The sequence below is a fragment of the Gopherus evgoodei genome, chromosome 3 (genome assembly GCF_007399415.2).
Source record: "Gopherus evgoodei ecotype Sinaloan lineage chromosome 3, rGopEvg1_v1.p, whole genome shotgun sequence".
Taxonomy (NCBI): Eukaryota; Metazoa; Chordata; order Testudines; family Testudinidae; genus Gopherus; species Gopherus evgoodei.
The window spans coordinates 126,296,874-126,317,300 of NC_044324.1; the positions used below are offsets into that span (position 1 = coordinate 126,296,874).

The window sequence follows — 20,427 nt, forward strand, 5'->3', positions numbered from 1 at the left end:
AAGAAGTTTCTAAAAAGCATTTGTCATAATTTTTCATTCCCTCTGAGGTCAGTGCACAACTCATGATACCGAGACAGACAGCCTTAACGGTGAAATATATAAATGCACACAATAGCTGGAACAACTTTTAAACTATTTACATAATTTCTAAAATAGTTTTTAAAATATTCTTATTTTTTAATTTGCTGGGCAAACAACTACATATATACGAAGATAAACTGGCTGCAGGCACAGCGGTTATTCAGAGAAGTCACCTAAGTGGTAAACAAAAAGGTAAAAGCATCATATTTACTGCACATAAATGCTTGTACATGAAGACCTTATTAAAACAGGTCACAAACTCTTAAACTGTTGCAAAGAAGAAAAGGGATTAAACCAGTTTTACTATAAAATATGTGGCATATACAGAACACATAATGATGCAGTGTGATATAGCACTTGTTCTGAGTCAGCTGCATAACAACATATTCTTGGCTTGCCATTTGCCAACAATGCAGCATCCTAAATTCATGCAAATAAAGCCTTTATGCTATACCATCATAAGTGTGCTTGTTCTCTTTCCATATTTATACATGCATACATGAGTGCACACATGCACGCACACACAAACCTAAGATAAATATGCTCAGATAGAAAGTTTACTATGCATTTGTGAAGGTTTCTGATAGTGAAGAGAGCAGGGCAGGAATTATTCCATGCATAAATCTCAACCTGCCACAACTCTCATCATCTATCTGCCACAACTTCTCGCCGGTCTTTTGCAAACAGCCCTCTACTTGGGCACTGATATTTTTTTTTTAAACTTGTTTCCTGTAGGTCATAAAACTTTTACAGAATAGTCATAGAAGCCATATGCAGGGGTTGGATGAAGTAACTAATATTCCTTACCTTTTTGGCATGTTCAGGCTGATTCAGCATTTTTTCAGCATCCTCCAGCCAGGCCTGCAGACTAGCTACAGTGCTGCTATATCGATCCCAGTTAGCAATCACTTCTTCTAACATGCTCCTCACACTTCTCACCTCTACCGACAGGTTCCTCCACTGGGCTGTTGTTTCATTCATGAATTTCATCACATTCTCTGCTTCTTCCACTAAGACACAGAAAGCATACTGAATTTTTAAACCCAACTTAAAGTCTTGGAGCTCCTGGAAGTATTTATCCAAGTATTTAATATGTGTTTCTTTTATTAAAAATATTAACTCTCTTTTATTATTCTTGTTAAGTAATTATATTTTATATTCTTTTCAGCATCAGTAGGTTTGTTTAAACGTATATTAAATGCACAACCTAATCACAGAATCATAAAACCATAGGGTTTAACCTCCTGCTAAGATGCAGGATTTGTTGTGTCTAAACCATCCAAGACAGATGGCTATCCTGCCTCCTTTTGAGAGCCTCCAGTGAGGGAGCTTCCACAACCTCCTGAGGTGTCTTTTCCATTGTCCTACTGTTCTTACAGTTAGGAAGTTTTTCCTGAGGTTTAATTTAAATCTGCTGTGCTGTAGTTTGAACCCATTGCCTCTTGTCCGGCCCTCTGTGGCAAGAGAGGACAAATTTTCTCCATCCTTTTGTAGCAGCCTTTCAAGTATCTAATGATTGCTCTCGTGTCCCCTCCCCACCTTAATCTCTTCTTTTCTAAACTAAACATAACTAGTTCTTTCAGCCTTTGCTCACATGGCTTGCATTCCATCCCTTTCAGCATCTTTGTCACTCACCTCTGGATCCTTTCCAGTTTCTCTACATCCTTTCTAGACAGTAGTGACCAAAACTGGACACAGTACTCCAGCTGAGGCTTAACTAGTGCCAAGTAGAGTGATACTATTACCTCCCATGACTTGCATGCTATGCCTCTGTTAATGCAACTTAAAATTACATTTGATTTTTTTGAAACAGCATCACATTGTTAACTCATGTTGAGGTTGTGATCCACCACAACTCCCAGATCCTTCTCAGCAGTGCTGCTGCCAAGCCAGTTTTCCCCATCTGTATTTATGCATTTTGTTTTTCTTCTCTAAGGGTAGCACCATACATCTTTGTCTTTGTTGAATTTCATTGTATCTATAACCCAGTTCTGAATTTTAGCTTTATCCTCCAAAGTATGGGCAACCCCCCAACCCTCTCCTCAAGCTCTATGTCATTTGCAACATTAAGGTTGAGAAATTAAGCATACAGTGCATAAAATAAAGGATACAAAGAATGTCACATTAATTCAGTCATGTTGCATATCCCGCATGTTATTGGTGTATGCATCTAGTCACAAAAAGGTAATATAGGAAGGATTATATTTAACAAGGAAAGAGAAATAGAAACCTGTATGTGTGGCTGATTCAGTGCAGAGTTTGCATTAATATATTAAGTGAAAATCTATTCTCATTTACAACCATGTAAATCCAGATTAATGACATTGGATTTTTGTCATTTACTTTTTGAATTTTCTGTCAGTGGTATACTTGACTTCTGGGCCATACCATTGCATTTGATTCCCTCTTTTTAAGGAAAAAAGATAATGCCTCTGCAATGCAGGATCCTTTAAGAAATGAATTCATAGCTTAAGTGTCTTTAGTTTGCGCTATTTATGCTGCAAACAACTCAGGTGAATATTTATTTGTTGGAAACTGACTTATCGCTGGGATTTTTAAAAAAATCATGAAATAATTTATATTGCTCTTACATTTTGTAAAGTGTATTTTTACAAAAATCTAAGTTGTGGGACAAATTTGAGTCGACAATGTCACTTTAAATGGGTAAGATATTCCTTTTCACTCCCTATCCATAAGCCATTTTACCAACTGCAGCATCTCACTCCAGAGATTGATGCACTATTATTTGACGGTGTTTAAAGTAGTCCCTACCAGATGCCTCTAGAGCCATCCATGCAACCTCACTGGACCCAGTGGGGTTGTATAGGTGGAACAGAGAGTAGCCAATCCATCCATAGGTCATCGTATACTGCACCTATCATTCTGATCAGTCTTTGTAATTCTGGGAAGCTTGTGAAAGATACTTCAGTGAATATTGTCTCTACTAATGATGATACTGGATGAGACTGCTTTGCACGTAGGTGCAGAGGCACAGTAATACAAAAGATCCTTCCACAGCTTGCACACCAGGAATAAAAGGCCACTCCCCTTAAGCCTGGAGATAACAGGATGGTGCAGCTTCCCCATGTGTACTGGGGAGTTTAGCAAGGGCTAACAATCCCTCTACAACTTCATCCTGGATAACTGCTGCTCTGAACTGCCCCAACACCAGGCTGTTCAAAATGGCACAAATTGCATCATTAATATTATTTTTGTGACTGTCATTAAATCCCCATTCCAGATATTTTGAGAGGAGGTTGTTGCTTTTTTACGCCCCCCACCCCCCAAAAAAGCACAGATGACCTATGTTACTCAGTTCTCAGATATTATCGTTTCATAACTCCTTCCAGTTATTCAAAGTGGGTGAAATTCACCCCGGTGCAGAGGGCCAGTACAAAGTATGTGAGACTTATTTCCTGCCTGGGCATTGTGCTAGCCCTCTGCATCGGAGTGAATTTCACACTTTGTGAATCAAAATCATCTTCAGTTGCAACCAGGGGTGCTTTTCTACAAGTCAAAAGTGGAAGAACATTTTTACAATTAACACTTAGATTTCCTCATGTTCCAGTAGCATATTCTAACAATCACACAGTCAACACACACTGGCAGAAATCCACTGGATTCTAGTTTTGTCAGATCCCACATGGTTAATTACAGCTACAGTATAACTGTATTGCACAGAAGGAATTGGCTTCTAAATATACTCTGAGGAACTAATTTAAAAAGGATATTAAAATCAACAGGACTAAAATGCCTTCAGAATTGAAACAGATACAGAGGTATTTACCTGAGCCATTAGCTTTGGCATACATCTCAGCTGCCCTTTTCAAGATCTGGTATGTAACTTCATACTGCTCAAAGAATTTACTGTTTTCAATAACAGACTGAAAAGGAAAAACATGGTTATAAGGGGTAAAAGTAAATGTCACATGGAATAATGACAATTCCTTTGAATTACAATTGTATTAAGATACAATTTCTCCAATTTCACCAAACCATCCCCCACTTAATTTACAAAGTTCTATCCAGAGTTCCCTTTGACAACGACAGGACAGGATGGTCTCCTCCCATAGGGTTTTTCTTTTCTTTTCAATAGTACATTTAGGATGAATATTCTTAACATGCTCATAAGGCAACCTGTTAATTGCTCTTTCTTGCTGGAATTCTTGAGACTTCTTAATACTTAGAATTCAGCAGAAGCCAAAGAATTGCAAGAAGAGTCACTATTTATTAGATAACTCCTTCTCTGCTGAGATCTAAGTGAAAACAATTCAGTAAGGCAAAATTAATCTTCATGCAGATGGCTACCACAAAACCTATGCACCATTTAAATCTCACTTAAGGCTTCAGAATAGCCCTTGCGCTGACCCTCTGCAAAGGGACAGATTTCATTCAAAGAGAAGAAATATATTCCATCAAACTTCAGTTTGCATTCACATCTTCCAGAAGAGATGGAACAAGGTATTAAAGAAATTCTACACTAAAGGTTGCTGCTTTACAAAGTGTTGCATAGGTTTTTACCTTTGCAGTTGATGCTAAAACTCTATATTCTGCTTTGAACATTTGCTCTTAAACAGAACTGGGTAAATAATTTATAGGGAATGCTTATTCAACAAATGTTGTCCCTTTCTTTGTTTATGGATGGTCAGTCATTTGGGTTTTTTTTCCCAAATGTATCTGTTTTTCAAAATTATTTGTTAAAGTTGTTAATGTGCTTAAGAGTTTTCAGGGTTGAGTTCTTGGGTTATGCCAACTGTCAAATGGAAATAATGTTTTCCTACCTTTGAACATTCCTTTCAGATATGTAAGTGCAAGAAATATTAGCCCTGTTTTTCAGATAGGCTAACCAGGCTCACTGCTTTGCCAAGGACAGTGGCACCAAAGGACTTAAATTATGTGTCCAATACAAAACTGGGACTTGATATGATTTTTAAACACTTTTTGCCAACATTTTGAGAGAGTGTATGTTGTACAATGAAGGCATGTTGGGCTAATTTAGCTATGCAGTATACAAGCATACTTTATATCATCAGATACACACTGAAGCCCCACCCCAATTTAGCAAAGCATTAAGAACATTAGTAAGAATGTGAGTAATCCTACTAAAGTAAATGGGAACACACATTCTCAAAAGTTAAGCACGTGATTATTGAGTATTCTCTAGTCTAAACACTTTGCCCATTCCAGATTAGCATTAAGAGTATGGAATCCTTGATATGCAATGGCTAGAGAACTATAATTATTAATACCGTCAAAGAACTGCTTTGATGAGCACTAAAAACATAATGGAAGTGAAATAATTGAGAGAAAGGTGTTTTTGGATCATTATTTTATAGTAAGCAGGAAAAGATCTTATTTTTAACTATTAAATGAAAAGTTATCTCAGGTAGTGAATTTGTTTTATTTTGAATTATAGATCTGTTGCTCTGTAAATTGACTTTGGCATGTGTAGACATTCCAAAAACAAACAAAACAAGAAGATATTGAAAAGGAACAGTTCAGATTGCTAACAGTCATGTGGGGAACTACCGCATCATTTACAAAACTGAAACACATCAAAGCAAGGGAATAAATATATGAGGACTTCATAAATCTTACATGGCACATAATAAATACATTGGGCAAGAACCTCAGCTAATGAATATTCAGATCAGCTGAGGGGGGCTCAAATGTGCCTTATGTGTTTCCCCCTTCTTAGAGCTGCTCTGCCCAGGGCGAAGCCCCCAACACCAGTTAGACTGATCTGAAAGCTGCTTTATTCTCAATAAGCCACCAGTAGTCTCAAGGAGCCAAGTGACAGCTAGGCACCACGGTGTAAGAGATCTCTGACCACGCCCCCTTCCCCAATACCCTGGGCAGCCGTCTGCAAGGAGCAATGATGTGGAAGTCCCCATAGTAGTTCTGCATCACCCAAAGATCCTCCTAATTAGAGAGGCTGGATCTGCTGGAGTTAGAAGAACTTTGTACCATTGGAGCACCACAAACCAGCCAGAGCACAGCCAGGATTGAGGGCCATCTACTGGATTCTCTGTTGTCCTACACTTTCTGTGATTCTTTACACCTCTTCAAATTCGGTGCAAAGTAGATGTAAAATGCAGCCCTTCTCTTATGGTAGCATTTTACATTGTCTTTACATAGGTGTGAATCACAACACAAGGGGCAAGGCAGTGGAGTACAGATGTAGATGCAACAAAATTAAACAAAGAACAAAAGCTTACAATATAATTTTGTAGAAGTAGTTCTACCGACTCTCGTCTTCCATATTTGATAATCCATGACTTTAACTTTGATTCTGCAAGGACTAACAGTGACAGCAGACGGTATTTCAGTTCCAGAAACTCCATTTTCAACAGATGGAGTTCAGATGTAGATGCAACAAAATTAAACCTAGGAATGAATCATACTGTAGTAAAAAAGTGCAACATTCAATATGTAGGAGGAACAGAAGGATTTTTCTATAGGTTCAAGCTACCTTGTTATGTGTGAGATATATCCCCATTCCTTGATCTAATGCAATGCCTAAAGGCATATTTAATTTTGTATAAGCAGCAAAGAATCCTGTGGCACCTTATAGACTAACAGACGTTTTGGAGCATGAGCTTTCGTGGGTGAATATGCATGCATCTGAAGAAGTGGGTATTCACCCTCGAAAGCTCATGCTCCAAAACGTCTGTTAGTCTATAAGGTGCCACAGGATTCTTTGCTGCTTTTACAGATCCAGACTAACAAGGCTACCCCTCTAATACTTAATTTTGTATGATAACCACTCTGAAGGCTGCTAATTAAAATCTTATAATTCTGTTTATACACAGAAGTAAAGACTAAGTTGTTTTCATTACCAAAGCATCCCTCTTCCCATTTGTTCATAAGCATTATGTTGTTACATAATGTTCCTTCCTATGCCGAGTCTGTCTGAAAAATTATTCCTCTCTGAAAAATCAATAACTTGTTCAAATTGACCATTATCAATTATGAATATCAGGCTTTTCAATATATTTCTCATTTGTTTCAGCTCCCATTCTTCTTAACTAAGAACCAAATGTAAAATCTGATTTTTACATGAAAACATTATAAAGTAAACAGGTTCTCTGTCATTCACAGAGGAGGTTCCATTTAAGATTGAAATTATTCTTACCTCTCTGCCATATCGTCTAACTGCTCCAGTGGAACAGGGACTCCATTAACAGACCTAGCGCGGTGGATCCCTTGAAATGCCTTTTTGTGACCATCTATGTTTTTAAGCAGGTCCTGGTTTGATTCAAAGAGAGAGAAAAGGCTCACAGCAGACTAACTAATAAGCATGATTTTAAGGCTGCAATGATGAGTCAATGTAGTTAAGTATTTGAACATGCTGTCGCATTTGCATGCAAGTTAATTCCTAATATAAAAGCATTATATAGCAGCTTGAGCATCTGCACAGCAAAAGTACCTTATGAGATCTTCTGGTAAAGCTGTGTGTTATAATTCTGGCAGTTTTTAAAATAGATGGCACTTGCACTACCTCAGAGATTTAAAGAAACACGATGAACTCTGGTTATATGTGATTAATCTGAGATAAAGTCTGCAATTGCTGAAATTTCATGAGTACATAATTTTGCTAAATTTACTGTTTATGTCTTTACTACAAATACCAGCTTTTATTAATTGCTATTTCAAATATTACACAATCAGTCTAAGCCCTCCTCCGCCCCCAAACAAAGCAGCAGATTCAGGGTTCCTGGTGTTATTGAATATTCAATGTGAAGTGAACTCCTGACTCTCAGCACCAAGAAGATTCAGTGATTATATGCTATATAATACACAAACCCACACTAAATGCAGTACCTAAACCTGTAGGCTTATGATAAGATATGAACAACCATAAGCCTCATAATAGCTCATTTCTATAGTAACCAAGCAACACTACTTCAAAGGATTTCCTGGAGACTACTTATTAAAATGAATGAGTGGCAACGGTTTCCAAAACGGTAACCATAACAATGTCAAGTCTTCAGAAGGCTGCCAAAATGTGAGGGATTAGATAGCTTATTGTACAGTTCCTCGCTGAACCTGATCAGTATCGTACTGACAAAGAAAATCATGCACAGCTCTTCTTCTCCCCAGGCTGAGGGAGCTGGGTTAAAAAAATACAAACTAGTAAATTTATCTCAAATGTCAATTTTTTCAATGTGTTAAAATATCACCTCTCCACAGACTGCTCTGACTGAGCACTTGTGCAACAGCAGAGATAAATATACAATTCTATTGGCTACAATTTACAAAATTGTGCCCAATATCCCCCATGATCTTCCACCAATCCACCTGACTCTACTCAACCCTCCCTTTTGGAAGAAAGTTTGAGAGAACCGATAAAACTCTCAGTATGTCTGAAGGAGGATATATCATTCTTTGTAAGGCATAGGGGATAAGTCAATTTGCGAATCAAGAAACCCTTGCTGAGAATTCTCTGCAGCTAGCCCACTCTCATTTAAATGAAGGATGTTAGAACAAACATTTCACATGACTGCATTTGCCACCTGGCCATGCAAGGGGGGAATTTGTCTCTAAGGGCTTGTCCACACTATCCCACAGTTCAGAATCCGGAGTGTGAATAGCAGTAAGCACTAAATTGCTGCTTTGCAACTTCCCCACATATGGATGGAGTGGGTGTGAACTGAAAGTGTCCTAGTTCACATTAACATAGTCCTCAGCTAACCAGACTACATTAATGGAAACTAGAAACCTTTCAGTTTGCACTCACAGCATCCACACAGGGCAGTTACAACACAGCACTTGGTGTGCACTTCTTGTCCCACCCCCATAGTCCAAACTGTAGGGCTATGTAGACAAAGCCTGGGATCCTCAGATAGAAACAAGCTTTTTAGATCTTTATTAGTCAAAACCAGTACTTGAAACTTCACCCACTAATCTAGTAGCTGCCAATGAAAACTCTGGCTTTCAGATGCAATTTGCTCCCCAAGTGAATTACTAATTATTAAGGTCATGATCCGTCAAAGACTAATATATGTGTTTAACTTTGAGTTAAACAACTGTGAGTAGTCCCACTGACTTCAATACGGGGCAGGGCTGCCGAGAGCGGGTTCAGGCCCCGGTGAAAACAATTTTTCAGGCCTCCCAGCAAGGGCAGACCGGCTAAACAGGGCTGACGAAGCTGGCCCCCTTCCAAACCACCGGGCCCCAGTAATTTGTACTGGCTTCCTCTCCCTGCCACCTTGTTGGCCCTGAATAGGACTACTTATGGATGTAACGTTGAACACAGCAAAGTTTGTGCAGGATGGTGCCTAAGAAGGCAAAACACACTTCGAAATATACTGATAAAAAGTGCTATATAAAAGCTAGATGTTATTATTAATAATAATGTATTCTGCATTAGATGGAACTTCAGAATAATCTTAAGGGGCAATATAATATGCAATGTCATGTAACAACATGGTGGTGGTCTGGAGGTGACAAAGGTATGGCTAATGTGTTGAGGTTCCCAGCAGAGAGAAATTTAAAAAAAAAATTGCAAAGCACAGCTGGAAAAAACATATTGAGCCATTGCTGTTACCTAAGCAACTGAGGACCTTCATGACCCCTGCATCACGAACCTAAGCGACAAAGATGAGCAAACTCATACAATACAGGGAGCTGATTTCTACTAATTCTTCTAACGCTTTCTTCATCTCACATGCACTACATATAGGGCAGTGGTTCTCGCTTTCAGCCCATCAACACACAGCTGCAGCCCATGTGATATCCTCAGAGCCACACACGTAGTATTGAATGTGGCCCACATAACATATATATGTGGCCCAAGGTGTTAAGCAGGTTGAGAACCACTGATACAGGGCTTGAAAAATTCACCTGACATCTACTAACCTAAGCACTAAGTTTACTTGTCAGGGTGATTAATTAAGATGTGAGAGCTCAAAATACATATCTCTATGACTTCCAGGAGTTGTTCTAGCAAAAACAAGGGTTGACATTCATGATATTGCCAAGATTGACAAAAACTTTTTTTGTTAAGAAACCTTTCAGGCCTTCACTATACTGTACACCATAAAGAAGCTAAAAGGACTACAAATATAATTTTAAATAAATCCTTGCCAGATTATTTTTGCAGCAATAAAACAGTTGTGTCTTGTATTTCTTTATACCATGCTGTCAATCAACTTTCAATATAAAACATTCTGAAATATAACTTACTATACAGCTCTCTCTTGCTTCTGTAACACCTTCTTTCCTTTGCTGGTTCCACTCCAATTTTTCTTCTTTTTCTATCCTTATATTTTCAGTGTCTGTTCTCTCTTTTATTCCTCTCTTTCCCAGCTTACATACCCTTTTTTTCTTTCCCTACATTGTTCTCTACTTCATTCTCTATAGCTATGTCTTCACTACCTGCCGTATCGGCGGGTAGCAATCGATTTCTCGGGGATCGATATATTGCGTCTCATCTCGATGCGATATATCGATCCCCGAAAGCGCGCCTGTCGACTCCGGAACTCCACCAACGCAAATGGCGGTAGCAGAGTCGACAGGGGGAGCCACGAACATCGATCCCACGCCGTGAGGATGGTAGGTAAATCGATCTAAGATACTTCTACTTCAGCTACGTTATTCGCGTAGCTGAAGTTGCGTATCTTAGATCAACCCCCTCTCCTAGTGTAGACCAGCCCTATATTTTCTGTCTCATCTTTCTTCTTCTACTTCTCCCCAAAGATTTTTATCTGCCTGTCTATATATACAACTTACTTTTAAATGAGAGCTTACAATCTGCAGAAATTGATGGCACTAATATTCAAATTTGCCTATGAAAGCTTCTTATTCACCATAGGAAAATGGATTTTTCAAGCCCTGTTCAGGCGCAAAATGATCTAGGTTCACCTCATTTTCTTCCAAACCTCAATCTTGGTTAGGCATTGGTTAAGACCAACTGCAATGTGTGTTATCAGCATATTTAAAATGTTGTAGTCTCTCCATTACCTCACCATTTCACTTGGTTTCCCATATAGGTGGAGTAACACAATGGTATAGGGTGGAGCTCTGTAGGAGTGAGCTCTTGGAGCAGATGAACAGCTATGGAATATTACACTCTGGGACCTCTCAAAAAGAAAGGAATAAGAGTCATTCAAAAATAATTTGAGCTACTTCTTCTAGAATCTGCAGACACATTAATAAAACCTCATAGTCAAAGATATCATCTGATAGATCTAAAAGAAAAGGCATGGACTCTTGATCCTCATCTACCACCAGGAGGAGATTATCTACCAATACAACTAGTACATGTAGCCTCCTAACTACAGCATGTCAAAAACCCAATTTGTATGGCATCAAGGAAATCTTAGGACTCTATATGTTGTCCAAATTGCCTCATCATCACAATTCACTTTCAAAACAAACCAAGCAACAACAACCACGAAAATTTGTTGTTCATACAGCATGAACATGTTGTTCATACAGCATGAGTTCTCAGTCACCGACAATCCTAGGAACAGTGACCACACTGAAACTGGAATGTCATGCATAGAGATGTCTCATACAGAGTTACCTTATGCTGTTCAAGCTTCCGATGTATCATATTTGCTGTTTCCTCATGAGCTTGCTGGACAATTATTTCTTCCCCAACGGCAGCCTCTGCTCTGTAAAGCCAGGCACCTATGGTACCCAAAGGTGCAGGAAGAGATTTATCAAGATATTTGTGCCAATCTAGTAGCTGGAAAACAAAATTAAGAATACTGAATATCCTGCCAGGATTAATTGCACAAGTAACTATCCAGACAATCAGATTCCTAACAAACCTGGAGCTGGATATTTACAAGGCGAAAAAGAAATTAAAAAAACAATAAGTGATGTATAAAATCTAAATGTTGATATTCAGTTTATGGCATTACAGTATGAAGGATGGTAATTTATAATTTTCCATTACAAGAATTTGTTCTGGATAAACCATGCATGGCATCATTATTCACTAATGGTGCAGGTTACATTGATACATGTACATTAGTAAAACTTGTCCACCACCAAAAGCAATCAGATGTTCTATATTTATACCACAGATGTGATGATGATAGTTTTGTGAAAAAAAATTGCAACCATGTCATAAATTGAACTTCATACATGTCAGATAGTTTCGTCTGCCCTATGCTCATTATCCCATCTCAGAGGAGACAAATGTCAACATTCCAGGGATCTCAGCAGTTTCAGACAGATGCTTACACATTGTGCTTCAGAAATGCAACTTTATTCTACCTAATCTCCCATTTCTCTTCAAATTATAATTGTCTGGCATTATGCAGACTTGAACCTGACAAGCTTAGTATGTCATCAGTTATCAGGGATAGTAACACTTTCCTTATCCCACTGAATGCCAAGAATGCTTTTTCCAATGGGATACAGCACTTGTTTCTTACCCTGGTAGACTGTGGAAGTTCAGATCTGAAGATTTAATATTAGTTATACAAAGAAGCTATTTTCAGTAACAATGAAAGGTCTCTATTAATTTTTCTCTTCCTCAGAAGCCTGTATATTTGGATTTATACAAGTAAAGTAGCCTGTCTTACTGGAAGAGTCCCAATTAAGAAAGAGAAAAATAATGTCAATAAAAATTATAAAGCTTCAAAATATTTCCAATATAGTTTATTTTAAATACATGACATAGAAAAATTCATGACAGCATGGTGATTTATAAAGGTTTCACTGGCTCTTATTTGGAATGACCTACATACTCATTTGTTGCTTCACCACTCATAAGTAATGTGTCCATGCCAAACGAACACCGTTACAGTTTTACAACACACTGCAACATTCAGTAGTTGGCAGGCAGACACAAACTGTTCTGTAAATGAGCAGATGTAGAATTTTACAGGGCACTCAATATTGTCTAATGTTCTGTCAATCCAATTTGGGGGGTGCTGCGTATTGTACTATTAGTTGTGTTTTCAAAGTACTCAATACTACTATGTTTTTAGCAACATATTTTCTAACAAAGGGCAGTTCAAGGTAGGTGCCCTATCCTAAAGACCTTATGCAATCTTTGCTTCAGCAAAACTTAAAAATTTATGTCTAATAAAATGTATTCAGTGTATTAATTTTTTTAACTTACCCTGGAAGAAACCCTGTCCCAAGCTTGTTTCACCATAGCTTGCTCAAGTGACAATTTACCATCTTTACGTGAAGACTGGATTACAAATTCAATCTGTTTCCTCTTTATTTCATACTGGACTCGGAAGTGTTTAAATGACTGCATGAAAAGAAAATCAGTACAATGAGACATGGAAGGAAATAACAGGACACGTGTGGGGTAAGGTTGGCCATTTTACAATTCTGAATTGATAAAAGAGTCTATCTTTCCCCAGTGGGAATATGTATTTAATTATCAACTTCCTTGAAATACATTTTTATTAAACATTTTAACAGGGTAAGAGACTCAAGGGACCTCTGTAGGGATACAGGACTCCTCTGTTTTCCTCCGTTATTAGGTACCTGAACCCTACATGAAAGGCAGAAATTACTGTTCAGTAGAACTAGCAATTACATTCAATTAGCTTTTAGCAGGTTAAAAGAGGGGTTGGAGCCCCTCTCAGAGTCAGAGAAAACTAGGTTTTGGTACAGAAATGGCCTGCAAGGAAATTCCTATGAATAACCATATTTGAAGTTTAGATTAAAGTTTATGATGTGGTGTTACCAATAATGCCAAACCCCAGGAAGGAGCAGGACTCTGATACTGCAAACGTTTATGTATTTGAGTAATTTTATGCACAAGGGTGCCCTGAATGAGCTGGGACTATTCACTTGTGTACCTTTACTTATATGCATAACTGTTTGCAGGATCAGGGCCTCCATTTGGACTTCATACATTGTACATATAATCTGTTCAGTAGAGGATGGGAATTCCATCTGCTTCAAAGATCTACCATGATTTTTGAACTAGCATCTTATAATCAGGAGTTGGTCCTGCAGCTGTCCTATGTATGGCACTCCCACTCAAATCAACAGATATTTTGGCTGTGGTGGGACTTTGAGAGGAGGACTTATGGTATCAGAAACATAGAATTGGAACTTCACTGCTGAATCTGACAAAATAAGAAGCTAGGCTGTGAGGCAGAAAAACCTATGATTTAACAAAAACTGCTGAAATCCACTCTTTAGAGCTAAAGCAGTTTAAATCCAGAATCACACATGAAGTTCAACAGCCTTCTTCATGATTCACACCAACAACTGAGTTACTCCAAATTCACACAATTATAACTGAGCAGAGTGTGACCCAAATACATATATTTAATGATAGAAGGAAAATACAGTAAAATGCAGGCAACAAAAACTGCTTATTTATTTCAATGATTTTAGGACCATTGTCAAGGCCTAGATCATCTCCTCCCACAGCAAACCCAAGGCCAGGGTTTTCAGAGGGAGCAAATCTCAACAAACCTCCCTGCCATCATCCTGTTAGAGGGGAAGAATTAACCGATCTAGAAAAGGTCCAGAGACGAGCTACTAGGATGATCCGAGGAATGGAAAACCTGCCTTATGAAAGGAGACTCAAAGAGCTTGGCTTGTTTAGCCTGGCCAAAAGAAGGCTGCGGGGGGATATGCTTGCTCTAAATAAATATATCAGGGGGGTTAACGTTAGGGAGGGAGAGGAATTATTTAAGTTTAGTACTAATGTAGGCACGAGGACGAATGGGTACAAACTGGATATTAGGAAGTTTAGACTTGAAATTAGACGAAGGTTTCTAACCATTAGGGGAGTGAAGTTCTGGAACAGCCTTCCGAGGGAAGTAGTGGGGGCAAAAGACTTATCTGGCTTTAAGACTAAGCTTGATAAGTATATGGAGGGGATGTTATGATAGGATAGTTTAATTTGGGCAATTGATCTTGGATTATCACCAGATAAGTCTGCTCAATGGTCTGCGGGGAGATGTTGGATGGGATGGGAACTGAGTTACTGCAGAGAATTCCTTCTTGGGTGCTGGCTGGTGAGTCTTGCCCACATGCTCAGGGTTTAGCTGATCGCCATATTTGGGGTCGGGAAGGAATTTTCCTCCAGGGTGGATTGGCAGGGGCCCTGGAGGTTTTTCGCCTTCCCCTGCAGCGTGGGGCATGGGTCGCTTGCTGGTGGATTCTCTGCAGCTTGAGGTCTTCAAACCAATTTTGAGGATTTCAATAACTCAGTCCTGGGTTAGGGGTTGTTATAAAAGTGGACGGGTAGGGTTCTGTGGCCTGCCTTCTGCAGGAGGTCAGACTAGATGATCATATTGGTCCCTTCTGACCTATGAGTCTATGAGTCTATGAGGTGGTAGGATCTGCACCTAAATTAGCCAGGGAAGACATATCCACTGTAGATAGATCCTATGCCTCCATATTGACTCTGGATCTTATCACACCCACCCATTCCCCCCATGCAGCATGGCTCCACTGGAGCCACACTATCAACCCTCCCCTGGACTATGACTGCCCCAGTGGAAGAAGGGGTTCCATTAAAATATAACACAGGCCCATTCTCCATTAGCCATTTTGACTAATTTCTAGGACCTGGCTGGAGGGGAGTGAAATGTGACCTTCACCCCTGCCCAAGTCCTGCCCATTCTTCCTCTTGGCCCACCTCCCCTTCAATTATTCCCCCTCACAGAACCTCTATCATGCAGAGCAGCCTCTGCAGCATCCGGAATGTATGTTTGGGAAGAGAGATGACTTAACTGCCCCTAGTTGCCCACCTAAGGGCAACCTAGCCATTCTTCCATCCTGCAGGATGCAGATCTGTCTTAGACAAGTCCCCTTTATTTGAAGGGGGCACAATGTGGGCATCTGCAGACCTAGATTTGTTTCAGCAGTGAAACACTGCATACTTTTATGCAGTCAGCACACTGTATTAGTTATATGGAAGGATACAAATTCAGAGGCACATATTACACCAAATCATGACAAAAATCTTCCACCATTTAAGGTTTTCTACAGCTTACCTGGTATTTTTCCTGTAAACTTGCTTCTGCCATCTGTGTCCTGGTCAGGTCCCTTTCAAACTGTTCTACCCAAACTTTGAGGTCTCTCAGCATCAGTCTATCTTCCTTCTGTGAGACGGAAAACCCAAACAGCATTGTAGATGGTTATTAGTCAGTGCCAAAGATAGGCAATATATTATTCTTTCCTAGAAGGCCATTTTCATTTACAGAGAAAGTCAATGTAGACATTTGGGTCAAATTCGACTGTCTATTATCTGCATGCAACCTGAATGAGTGGGGTTGCCTGGATGGGAGAGTAGAATTTAGATCCCTGAACACGAGGTTCATACTAGCAAGGGGTACTGCAGTGTCACATAGAGCATACTGTCGCGTGGAGTTCTCATTTAAAGCCAATTTAATGTGCAGCCACTGCAATAAATCGCAACAACTAATTTTAATCTCCCACAGATTAAACACAATTTGTTCACAGTGAATTTCAATGAAGGTCAATTTGTTTGGAAAAGGGCATTATTCCTGATTTTATCATTTATTATCACTTATGGTATTGATGATAAACCATGTCGTCATAATGACATCCTACATTACCAGACTGTTGGCTCTCTGATTTAAGTGCACCATCCTGTATCAAACAGCAAGTTGGTATCAATGACAAATGCTTACATATTCAACTATTGTATCAGAGGGGTAGCCGTGTTAGTCTGGATCTGTGAAAGCAGCAAAGAATCCTGTGGCACCTTATAGAATAACAGACATTTTGGAGCATGAGCTTTCGTGGGTGAATACCCACTTCATCAGATGCATGTAGTGGAAACTTCCAGGGGCAGGTATATATATGCAAGCAAGCTAGAGATAATGAGGTTAGTTCATTCAGGGAGGATGAGGCCCTGTTCTAGCAGTTGAGATGTGAAAACCAAGGGAGGAGAAACTGCTTTTGTAGTTGGCAAGCCATTCACAGTCTTTGTTTAATCCTGAGCTGATGGTATCAAATTTGCAGATGAACTGAAGCTCAGCAGTTTCTCTTTGAAGTCTGGGCCTGAAGTTTTTTTGCTGCAGGATGGCCACCTTAAGGTCTGCTATAGTGTGGCCAGGGAGGTTGAAGTGTTCTCCTACAGGTTTTTGTATACTGCCATTCCTAATATCTGATTTGTGTCCATTTATCCTTTTCCGTAGAGACTGTCCAGTTTGGCCGATGTACATAGCAGAGGGGCATTGCTGGCATATGATGGTGTATATTACATTGGTGGACGTGCTGGTGAATGAACCGGTGATGGTGTGACTGATCTGGTTAGGTCCTGTGATGGTGTCGCTGGTGTAGATATGTGGTCAGAGTTGGCATCAAGGTTTGTTGCCTGGATTGGTTCCTGAGCTAGAGTTACTATGGTGCGGTGTGCAGTTACTGGTGAGAATATGTTTCAGGTTGGCAGGTTGTCTGTGGGCGAGGATTAGCCTCCCATCCAAGGCCTGTGATAGTGTGGGATCATTGTCCAGGATGAGTTGTAGATCCCTGATGATGCATTGGAGGGGTTTTAGCTGGGGGCTGTATGTGATGGCCAGTGGAGTCCTGAAAAAAACCAACCAGCTAAAACCCCTCCAACGCATCACAGCAGGTTAGTGATTTGTACCCCAGCTTGCAGCATACTAAGTGTTTATAGAGACAAGTCTAAAATGGGTGTAAAACACTACCATTCTGACTTGGTGACTGACTATATAAGCCACAAAGCCATGTGTGGGAATCAGACCCAAGAGTCTTTGAAACATAGAATCAGCAGCAGCAAGAACATGTCTACATTAGCTGAAAGTAGACTTAACAGTTAAAATAAATCCTTCCATAATGTCCTTTGAAGACTGCTAAACCATGTGTCATCTAACAGCAAAGAAAACAAAAAGTAGCTACTTCTATATGCAGTAAGATTGATTTTTAAGACGTTACAATTCTAAAAGAGGCATCAAGGTTTTGTGTTATTCCTCAACTGGGCTTCCATACATTCTGTATCTGACGTATAAATACCAATGAGTGGAAGATACTCAATAGGTTAGATAACTTTTATGTGATCTTGTGTTTAACACAGAAATTATATGCTTACTTATGAATATGAGAAGAAATAGTACCTCCCCTGCAGTCAGTCAGTGGGAGTCTTGCCATGAGGCCAGGATTTAAGCACTGAAGTTTAGCTCTTTACTCCCATATAGCACATTGTATAGTGGCACACAACCTCTGGGTGAAATTCCTGATCCACTGAAATAAATGGAAGTTCTGCCACTGATTTCGATGAAGCCAAAATTTCACCCTATATATGTAAATTCCAATACTGTATTTCATAGAAATGCAGGAGTAGAAGGGACTCAAGAGACCATCTAACTCCACCCCGCCCCCAGTGCTGAGGCAGGTCTAAGCATACATAGACCATCCGGGACAGGTGTTTGTCTAATCTACTATTAAAAAACTCCACAACCTCCCTTGGTAATCTGTTCCTGTACTTAATTATCCCTCACACATTTGAAAAGTGTCATCAGGTCCTGCTTCAGTCTTCTTTTCTCATGACTAACTGTATCCAATATTTTTAACCTTTCCTCATAGCACATATTTCTTTTTAGCATTTTTGTTACTGTTTTCTAGACTTGCTTCAATTCGTCCACATTTTTCTTAAAGTGTGGCACCTAAAACTGGACACACTACTCTGTCTGCGGCCTCCTCACCAGTGCCAAGTAAAGGAGGACAATTACCTCCTATGCCTTATATACAATACTCTATTAACACACCCAGATATATCTGCCTTTTTTGCAACTGCATCACATTGTTGACTCAGATTCAATTTGTTATCCACCATAACCCCCAGATTTTTTTCAACATTACTAGTGCCCAGCCAGTTACTCTCCATTTTGTATTTGCTCATTTGATTTTTTCTTCCTAAGTGTAGTACTTTGCATTTGCCTTTATTGAATTTCAGACCAATTCTCCAATTTACCACACTGTATAAAGCAAATTATTCATGTTGATAGACATGGCCCCACTATAGAGAAGGGATCAAATTCAGCTATGCTGTAAAATCAACCTAAAGTGAATAGATTTGTATTTACTTACACAAATGATGAATTTGGCCCAGAATGTTTTTGCCTAGGAATAATCATTTGTTAATTTCTTAAACTATTAGCCATGCTCCTATTTTACCACTCTGTTTTTGCAGCCTCTTTCACTGGACACCAACTGCTAGGCACCTTTGAAAATGGCACCATCAAAATCATCACAGTAATAAATATGGTAATAAAAGCTTCATCAAACCTCACATTGTTATGCATATATTTTCTCTTTCAGACACATACAATATATACCACAGGTATGTGAAACAACCTAATAGCTACCCAGCAGTTTTCAAACAGTGGGCCTGAGCTCCACCCCCACCTAGGGGCAGCAGGGCTCGGACTCCAGCCCCTTTCCCCTCCCTATTCCCCCCACCCATCGTTTACTAATTCATGGAGGATAGGTCCATCAATGGCTATAAGCCAGAATAGGCAGGGATGGTGTCCCACGCCTCTGTTTGCCAAAGGTGGGAACTGGTGACAGGGGGATGGATCACCTGATGATTAACTGTTCTGTTCATTCCCTATGAAGCACCTGCCATTTGACCACTGTCGGAAGACAGGATACTAGGCTAGATGGACCTTTGGTCTGATCCAGTATGGCCATTCTTATGTTATCAGAAGGGGGTCATGGTGCATGCTAAACTCTATCTATCTCCAAATAGATAGATAGATAGATAGATAGATAGATAGATAGATAGATAGATAGATAGATAGATAGATACTTTTCATCTATCCATCCAACCCTGTCTTTCTATATATAGACTTAGATTTAACAAAACCATAAGGAAGCATGGCTGAGATACCCTACGAATAAGTTGATCTGCTTTTCTACCATATCGCTATAGAATTATTTACTAAAATAAGTCAGTGAAAAAGTTTGTAGGAGTAACTAGTGTGAAAAAGCAGCAACACTCAGTTGAGGGATATCTTATTATTCCAGAATGTTTAAACCTTACCTTTAATTTAGGAATAATAATGGGAAAAGTTGGGATTGCCTGAAGTGTGTCCTGGCAGTATGAAGAAACAACAGATAGCCAATAAAACCAAATCAAACCAAAGAGCAGAGCAGATACAAAGAAGTACATTAAAAAAGTCACTCATCTAAAGAAACAGAAGTGACCTTCTTTGAAAGAGAGTGACATTGTGAGGTCAAGGTCTAGAGCTGCTATAAAGGGTAAAACACTGGATGCCTGTAGTGACTGCATCACAAAAACAGCACAGAATGACTTTTACATGCTTAATTGATTGTGTTTTCCCACAGTGACCTGCCACATTTGCTGTTTTATACTCAGTCTCTGTTTTTGGAACTGGAAATTTTTTCTAC

The 20,427-nt window shown here is 39.4% G+C and overlaps 1 protein-coding gene across 1 annotated transcript in view; it reads right to left on the reverse strand.

Moving 5' to 3' along the window:
- Positions 1-20,427, reverse strand: part of SYNE1 (spectrin repeat containing nuclear envelope protein 1) — a 402,501-nt gene that overhangs the window by 336,150 nt on the left and 45,924 nt on the right. The window contains exons 10-16 of the mRNA XM_030556596.1: positions 16,023-16,130; positions 13,166-13,303; positions 11,612-11,776; positions 7,217-7,329; positions 6,300-6,468; positions 3,869-3,965; positions 889-1,091 (exon numbers count right to left, since the gene is read on the reverse strand). Coding sequence (XP_030412456.1) covers positions 889-1,091; positions 3,869-3,965; positions 6,300-6,468; positions 7,217-7,329; positions 11,612-11,776; positions 13,166-13,303; positions 16,023-16,130 — 993 coding nt within the window. The remainder of the gene's footprint in view (positions 1-888; positions 1,092-3,868; positions 3,966-6,299; positions 6,469-7,216; positions 7,330-11,611; positions 11,777-13,165; positions 13,304-16,022; positions 16,131-20,427) is intronic.